General features: G+C 35.2%; 1 protein-coding gene across 3 annotated transcripts in view; it reads left to right on the top strand.

Annotated features, from left to right (window-relative positions):
- LOC107653227 (zinc finger protein 341-like) overlaps positions 1–9,267 on the top strand; it is an 18,780-nt gene that overhangs the window by 708 nt on the left and 8,805 nt on the right. For 2 of the 3 annotated variants that reach the window (XM_016439898.1, XM_016439897.1), the window contains exons 2-10: positions 511–618; positions 2,376–2,551; positions 2,632–2,781; positions 3,677–3,892; positions 4,964–5,123; positions 5,573–5,666; positions 5,824–6,029; positions 6,936–7,123; positions 8,396–8,604. In XM_016439898.1, the coding sequence (XP_016295384.1) occupies positions 511–618; positions 2,376–2,551; positions 2,632–2,781; positions 3,677–3,892; positions 4,964–5,123; positions 5,573–5,666; positions 5,824–6,029; positions 6,936–7,123; positions 8,396–8,604 (1,507 nt within the window). The remainder of the gene's footprint in view (positions 1–510; positions 619–2,375; positions 2,552–2,631; positions 2,782–3,676; positions 3,893–4,963; positions 5,124–5,572; positions 5,667–5,823; positions 6,030–6,935; positions 7,124–8,395; positions 8,605–9,267) is intronic. The other variant, XM_016439899.1, reaches the window with a different exon arrangement.

Genomic DNA, 9,267 nt, shown 5'->3' with positions numbered 1-9,267 from the left:
CAGTATGTTAAAGGTACAAAACAGATTTTAATAGCAGTGTGCATTGTTGAATTTACTGGTTTACATTCAAATGTTCTTGTTTGTAAATTACGGTTTTATACTGTAAAATTGACAGTTTTTGGCCGTAAATGTCAGACATAAGGATGTGCACATCTATTGACATGTTTAAATTAAAACTAACATTTTATTTAAAAGCAACTCAAATCTGTAAGCACTGATATAGTTGTGGCTTAACTGAACGTTATTTTTACTGTTGTTGTTGTTGTTTTTTTTGTGGCTCTGATGGGATGTGTATAAGTATTACTGTATTGTATATGTTTGTTATTTTGTTCTATATCTGTGATTATGATTACCTGCCAAGGGACCGCGGATGAAAACTAGCCATTGGCTAAATTCGGTACAATGCATGAAATGGAAACATTTATGTTAAAATTGTACATGGTCCCTTTTCAAATAAAGTTCAATTAAAAAAAAAATTTGATTGATTAATGCATATTTGTCCCGTTGAAGGCATGGACAATCAGACGGTGCTCAATGTCCAGTCATTGTTAGACGGTCAGGGGGGTGTTTTGGATCCGGGAACACAGAATGTCTCAGGAACGACCATCCAGCCAATGGGTGAGACTTATTCACGCATTTATCTGATTAAATATTCAAGTTTAACAGAATGCATAATCTGCCTGTTAAAGGTAAAGTGTGCATTTGTATATTTTAGTATTTATATAATATTCATATTTTGAATGAGATTTTACTTTCACTTTTCATTTTATTTTAGTTTAAGTTTGTCATGTGCCTTTGTCATTTTTATTAGGTCTTTATTTATTTCTATTTAGCTTTAATTTATTTCTATTTCAGTTTGTGCCTTTTTAGTATTTAAACTTTAACTTCTTTTATTTCAGTTTTAGTTGCCAAGGCATGAATCCTAATTAAAGTGTTTTAGGTTTTCCATCGAAAATTTATATTTTATTGAATTTCAGCTTTATTTCATTTATCTAAAATAATTATTAATACTTTTATTTTTTGTTAACACTAACAACACTGTTATGTATATACATAGTATTTTTGAGAAAATGTGTATATTTTCAGTTTTCATTTTAATTTTAGTTTAAGTTTGAGTAAATTTGTTATGTGCTTTTGTCATTTTTATTAGTTTTTTTTTTTTTTGTAATTTTAGTACTTCAACTTATTTATTTCAGTTAGCTGCCATTTAAAAGCTTTCATTTTAATTTTAGTTTTTTTAATTTTAATTTTTAGTTTTTATTAGTTTCTGCTCTTTTACTATTTTTATTTAGCTGTAATTTATTTTTACTTCATTTCTTTGGTAATTTTAATACTTACATTTTTTTAACTTTAAGTTTTTCATCTAATATTTATATTTTATTTTATTTCAGCTTTATTCCAATTACTTAAAATTATCAATGATTTTAGTTAACAATAACAACACTGATTTTTGTATACCTAGTAGGGCTGTCAAAAAAATTCGAATTTCGAATATTCGTCGAATTTAAAATAAAAATCCACATTTGAATGCAAAAACGTTGCATTCGAATTTTAGGTGTGCGTCAGGCAGCCTTATCAGCGGCGCACGAGATGCGATGACGATGTAAGTGTCGTTGCATTTTAATGCTTTTGTTAGCCTATCCAGTAGATGCGACCCACTAGATGCGGCGCTGCTACGTTGTTCATTCAAAATATTGCAGAAAAAGAGAACAATCAATGCGGGGAAGATGTTGTTTACGTCAAAACCGAAACCAAGCCATTCACACAGAACACATATTTATCGCATTTTCTAGAGTCTATCTCCGTTGCACTCGCATCTCGCACAAAAGAGCGGCATGTTTAGAAAGCCATGTAAAATGTAAGTTCAACTTTTAAAAAACATGTCTCAAGACTTTATGGCGGTTTTTCCCCATCCCACTGCATCTCATGTTTTTAAATGAAGAAAGTACTCTTTGTGATTGGTTTTCGGTCCTTTGTATTAAACTATACATGCATGCATGATACTGTTTTGTTTCTAATTGTTTAAGCAACTTTATTAATTATATAAGGTTTCTAAACTTTATTTTAAACATCATGCACTTTTTTTCAAAGATAGTCGTGTTATTTTATTACGCTTTGAAGAAACGTGCATAATATTTTGCGAGATGCGCCCTCTTGTGGCCTCAGGAGAGAAGCCAAAAGCTTTTTTTCCCCCTAACTGAAATTATGCCTTTTAAATTCGAATATAATTCGAATTTTGATAATATTTAAGTAAAAAATTCTAATTTAGTTTTTCAGCCATTTTGACAGCCCTAATACCTAGTAATGATGCATTTGTAAAAGCTTTTTCATTCAATTATTTGTCTTAACACTTTCATGTCACATTATATCTGCAGACGATGATGATGTCTTTCTGTGTGGGAAATGTAAGAAGCAGTTCAACTCTTTGCCGGCGTTCATGACTCACAAGCGTGAACAGTGTCAGTCCAACACGCCGTCACTGGCCACCGTCTCTCTGGCCTCCAACAACGCCTACACCTCCGTCCCGTCCATCAGCGCTGCTAACAGACAGGTACAGCACACCTGCTGAAAAACCATGAGACGCCATATTACTGAAATTCATTCTGTTCTTATGTTTATATAATCCTCAAGGTGTCAACGTACATCACTGTGCCGCAGTCACCGCTCACACACACGCTGGTCCAGGGAAATGTGTTGGTCAGCGATGAGGTTCTGATGTCGGCCATATCAGCGTTCAGCTCTCTAGACCAGCCGATGGCAGCCATGCAGGGTTTGACGCAGGTAACACTGAATAAAGCTTAAAGGAATAGTTCAGCCGAAAATTTGAATTTGCTGAAAATTACTCACCCTCAGGACATCCAAGATGTATTTGAGTTTGTTTCTTCATCAGATTTGGAGATATTCAGCATTGCATCAGTGTCTCAGCAATGGATGCTCTGCAGTGAATGGGTGCCGTCAGAATGAGAGTCCAAACAGCTGATAAAAACATCACAATAATCCACAAGTAATCCACACCACTCCAGTCCGTCAGTTAACATCTGGAGAAGACAAAAGATGCGTGTTTGTAAGAAACAAATCCATTGTTAAAGCATTTTAACTTCAAACTGTTGCTTTCGGCTAAAATCCATAGAGTCCATAATCCATAATAACGCTTCTTCCAGTGAAAAAGTCCATCTCATGTTGTCTCTCACATCAAAATCCAGCCACATATTTGTTTAGAGCTGTTCTGGTTTGTAAACGGTGCTTGATCTGTGCAGATTTCTCTCCTGATTCAGACCAGACCACTTTTTCACTGGAGGAAGCGTTATTATGGATTATGGACTCGTATTTTAGCTGGAAGAGGCAGTTTAAAGTTAAAAACATCTTAATGATGGATTTGTGTCTCAAGACATTAACTGATGGACTGGAGTGGTGTGGATTTCTTGTGGATTATTGTGATGTTTTTATCAGCTGTTTGGACTCTCATTCTGACGGCACCCATTCACTGCAGAGCATCCATTGCTGAGCAAGTGATGCAATGCTACATTTCTCCAAATCTGATGAAGAAACAAACTCACCCTAATCTTGGATGTCCTGAGGGTGAGAACATTTTAAGGAAATCTTCATTTTTGGGTGAACTAACCCTTTAAGGATTACAAATAAACTGGTAACCTCTGACATTGCTTGTGTTTTTCAGAGTAATCTCGGCATGCACGCGGGAACCTCGTACCTCCAGCACCATCAGCAACCTCCACAGCCCCTCCCTCCGACACAGGCCACGCCCATGTCCTCACAGGTGCCCTCCAGCAACAGTAACTCAGTGGTGCAGGTGTACAGCACACTGCCCCCTATGGCCGGAGGCGGTACTGCAGAAATGTCTGCTCTGGGGCTTCAGTCGTTTCAGTCCATTCAGGTACAGCGCTGTTCATTAATTCACATGATCTCAAACGTAATGTGCATATTTCACGAGTATTAAACTCTGAAATTCACTCAAAATTAAACTTCATTGTACATATTTGACAGAAATGGTAAATACTATTATTAAAAACAATATAATAGACCTACGTTATAATATATACTATTATAGTAATTATTAATATTTTGAATATGCTATTATTTTTATATTTTCAGTAGTTTAAAGTTAAGTAATTTTTTTAGTAGTCAATGTTATTTTAGTATTATTTATGTACTATTATAGTATTTATTAATCAGATTTTTTTTTATTTTCAGTTTCCATTTTAATTTTAGTTTAAGGTTTAGTAATTTTATGTGCTTTTGTTATTTTTATTAGTGTTTGTTTTTTTATATATATTTTTATTTACATTTAATTTATTTTATTTCAGTTTTAGTAATTTTAGTACTTCAACTTACACTTTTTTATTTCAGTTTGTTGCCAAGGAAACATTTCTAGTTTTCATTCAAGTATTTTAATTTACATTTTTTTCATCTAATATTTAAATTTTATTTTATTTCAGCTCTATTTTAATTAATAAAAACAATTTTAATAGTTAAAATTTTAGTTAACAATAACGTCACTGTTAGTGTAGATATTTTTATTTCTATTTAGCTTTCATTTATTTTTATTTCACTTTTAGTTTTGGTCATTTTAGTTATTTAATATTAATTGCAACATTAGTCATTTTTGTTTAAGTTTTCAAAGTTTTTCATCTAATATTTGTTTTATTTTATTCCAGTTATATATCAGTTACCCCAAAAACATTTTTTATAGTTTAGGTTAGCAATAATAACACTGGCTGAAAATAAAAATATGCATTTATAAGTACATTTTAAGTATATTTATATAAACCTCTAAAGGACTTTGTAAACAGTTTTTAGAAGTTGCTATTGATAAATAATATTTAATTATTATTAAATCAAGGCCTTTTCTAATTAAATAAATCTGCACATATATTCTAAGTTTACTGATGCAGGTTTGGCTGTTTAATGAACACTTAATTACCTGATGTGTCTGTGTGTTCGGCAGGTTCCCAGTCAGTGTGTGGAGGGCCAGGTGTTCAGCGCCGCTCCGGTTTACAGCCCAGGAAAACAGACCAACAAAACCAAGACAAACCTCTCTGAGCTGGGTGAATATGACAAGGTTATCATCCCTAAGAGAGCCAGAACCTCCAAGAAAATACAGGATGGTAGTTCACAGCATCCATACATGATCTACACCAACCAGTCCGCTTATGTATTTGAATAAACAAGTACTACTTTTCAAAGTTTGGGGTCAGTAAGATTTTTTTGAAAGAAATTAATACTTTTATTCAGCAAGGAGGCATTAAATTGATCAAACGTGACAGTAAAGCATATTAGAATGATTTCTGAAGATGCTGATGCTGAAAGCTTTGATCACAGAAATAAATTATATTTTAACATATATCCACATAGAAAACAGCTATTTTAAATTGCAAAAATATTTCACAATTTTACTGTTTTTACTGTATTTTAATTAAATAAATGCAGCTTTGGTGAGCAGAAGTGACTTCTTTCAAAAACGTGAAAAAATCTTACAAGCGCCAAACATGTAAACAATAGTACATATAAAGTAACTGACAACTGCAAGAATATCCAGTCTCTTATTTTGTTCCAGCAGGCCAAGCTAAAGGAAAAGCCCAGAAGCTCAAGTGCAATTACTGTGACAAAGTGTTTACCAAGAACTTTGACCTCCAGCAGCATATTAGAAGGTAAAGGAGAAAATTCATATGAGATGTTTTTGTTCAGTGGTCTCAAAATCATGACAGTAACTAAACGAAATTCAAACAATTTGCAAAGCACATGCGTAAACATTCACAAGAACATAAACATGGCATCTAAAACTCTGTCCGGCGTCTAAATCTGCAGTCACACGGGTGAAAAGCCCTTTCAGTGTATCGTGTGCGGCCGTGCCTTCGCTCAGAAGTCCAACGTGAAGAAACACATGCAGACGCACAAGGTCTGGCCCGCTGGAGTTCACAGCACTGCATCCAGGATGCCCATCACCGTACGCGTGCTTCCTCTAAACAGTGACGAAAACTCACAGCAGACGGAGGAAGAAGGGCAAGAGCAAGGTGAGACAGCACGAGCTAAAGGAACAGTTCAACCAAAAATTTTAATTTGCTGAAAATGTACTCACCCTCAGGCCATCTAAGATGTATTTGAGTTTGTTTCTTCATCAGGTTTGGAGAAATGTAGCATTGCATCAGTGTCTCAGCAGTGGATGCTCTGCAGTGAATGGGTGCCGTCAGAATGAGAGTCCAAACAGCTGATAAAAACATCACAATAATCCACACCACTCCAGTCCATCAGTTAACATCTGGAGAAGACAAAAGCTGCGTGTTTGTAAGAAACAAATCCATCAAGACGTTTTTAACTTCAAACCGTCACTTCTGGCTAAAATACGAGTCCTCTATCCATAATATTGTTTTTTCCAGTGAAAAGGTGGTCTTGTCTGAATCAGGAGAGAAATCTGCGCAGATCAAACACTGTTTACAAACCAAAACATCTCTAAACAAATATGTGGCTGGATTTTGATATGAGAGACAACATGAGATGGACTTTTTCACTGGAGGAAGCGTTATTGTGGATTATGAACTCATATTTTAGCCATAATCAGTGTTTTGAAGTTAAAAACATCTTATTGATGGATGTGTTTCTTACAAACACAGCTTTTCACATCACAAGACATTAACTGATGGACTGGAGTGGTGTGGATCACTTGTGGATTATTGTGATGTTTTTATCAGCTGTTTGGACTCTCATTCTGACGGCACCCATTCACTGCAGAGCATCCATTGCTGAGACACTGATGCAATGCTACATTTCTCCAAATCTGATGAAGATTTGGACTCCATCTTCATCTTGGATGACCTGAGGGTGAGGACATTTTCAACAAATATTTATTTTTGGGTGAACTATTCCTTTAATCCTGGTGATGTTTCATACCAACCTAAAGATTTGTGTGGCTTCGTCTCCAGCCATTGAGGAGCAGGACGCTGAGGTCCAGGAGACACAGGGTTCGGCGGAGGGGAAACAGAGCAGCGGGATGAACCAGAACAAGCAGATCATCCTCATCGACAGCTCGTACCAGTGCCAGTTCTGCTCGGCCAAATTCAGCACCTACTTCCAGCTGAAGTCTCACATGATGCAGCACAAGAACGAACAGGTACCGCACACAGACAGAAACATTTTACAGAGCCAGAATACTAAATATCACCACAAAATGTATATTTACATTTACTCATTTAGCACACTCTTTTTTTATCCCAAGCGACTTACAAAACAGAACAAATATTTGTAATATACAATGCCAGGTTTATTAGACAAATAGATTATGAAGCAAGAGGAAAAGTGCAGAAATAGAAAAATTATTTTCTTACCAGTTTTTTTTCCCACTGAAAATATCTAAACATCCTTAAAATTAGATAAATTAACTATATAAAATATTATAAAATATTTAGATATATAATTAAATAAGTAAACGTAAAGCAAAACTGCATAAGAGAATATATCTTGAATTGAGCTTATTTTTCTGTGCTCATTATAGCAAAGATTTTTTTTTTTTTTTATTGTTTTCAGCAGAAATGTAAAGAGATTTATGCTTAAAAGGGAAAAACAAACAGCTTAGAATACATTCTCTGAAAACAAGTTATTACTTAGCAATTTTGCTTCTCAGGTAAATGTATCTTGTTCTGTTAAATAATGTACGCTACTGTTTAAAAGCTTGGGTTCAGTAAGATTTTTTTTTTTTTAAAGAAATAAATATCTTACGCATTAAAATTATCAAAAGTAACAGTAAGGACGTTTATAATGCTACAAAAGATTTCTATTTCAAATAAATGTTGTTCTTTTGAACTTTGTATTCATGAAAGAATCCTGAAAAATAAAATGCATAAAATAAAAATAAAATTACTATCTAACAGTTTTGCTTCTCAGATAAATTGATCTTGTTTTGAGGATCTTTAAATGACAAGATATTTTGGTAACACTTTACATTAAGGTCCCATTAGGAAACAGTGGTTAATGCATTTACTAACATTAACTAACAATGAGCAATACATTTGTTACAATATTTATTCATTTTAAACGTTAGATAATAAAAGTACAACTGTTCATTGCTAGTTCATGTCATCATGTTGACTTTTGATTTTAATAATGTATTATTAAATGTTGAAATTAACATTAACTAAGATTATTAAATGCTTTAGTAGTATCTTTCATTGTTAGTTCATGTTAACAAATGGAACCTTATTGTAAAGTGTTACCACTGATTTTACTGAAAAAAGAGACAATGATGCTAAAAATATAAAATAGCATCTTTCGTTTCAGATTTACACAACCCCAAACGTCATGTAAAAATGAAGTGTGGATAGTCATTTTACATCCTCTCTCAGTGTGCGATGGTCAAACGTGACTAACTCTATGAAGTTCCTGTCAGGTGTACCGCTGTGTGGTGAAGAGCTGCTCTCAGACGTTTCAGAAGCTGGATCAGTTTCTGGAGCACATCCACACACACCAGGAGCAGCTGACGTACCGCTGTCACCAGTGCAGTAAAGTCTTCCCATCGCTCTTCGAGCTCGGCCTTCACCAGTACTCACACAGCTTCTGTCCGCAGCAGAACCAGCGCAAAGAGACCAACTACTACAGGTCACACACACAAACAACCACTTACCAACTACTACAGGTCACACACACACACACACACACAATCACTGACACCACCTACAACAGCTCACACACACACACACACAATCACTGACCTGCTACTACAGGTCACACACACAATCACTGACCTGCTACTACAGGTCACACACAAACACACAATCACTGACCTGCTACTACAGGTCTCACACACACACACACACACAATCACTGACCTGCTACTACAGGTCACACACACAATCACTGACCTGCTACTACAGGTCACACACACAATCACTGACCTGCAACTACTGGTCACACACACAAACAATCACTTACCAACTAATACAGGTCTCACACACACACACACACACACACAACTACAGGTCACACACACACACACACACAATCACTGACCTGCTACTACAGGTCACACACACAATCACTGACCTGCAACTACTGGTCACACACACAAACAATCACTTACCAACTAATACAGGTCTCACACACACAATCACTGATCAGCTACTACAGGTCACACACACACACACAATTACTTACCAACTAATACAGGTCTCACACACACAATCACTGATCAGCTACTACAGGTCACACACACACACACAATTACTTACCAACTAATACAGGTCTCACACACACAATCACTGA

This window comes from Sinocyclocheilus anshuiensis, unplaced genomic scaffold, assembly GCF_001515605.1.
Source record: "Sinocyclocheilus anshuiensis isolate Anshui unplaced genomic scaffold, SAMN03320099.WGS_v1.1 scaffold143, whole genome shotgun sequence".
Lineage (NCBI taxonomy): Eukaryota > Metazoa > Chordata > Actinopteri > Cypriniformes > Cyprinidae > Sinocyclocheilus > Sinocyclocheilus anshuiensis.
The sequence above is the reverse complement of the archived record's forward strand: the minus strand, read 5'-3'. Positions and strand labels throughout refer to the sequence as shown.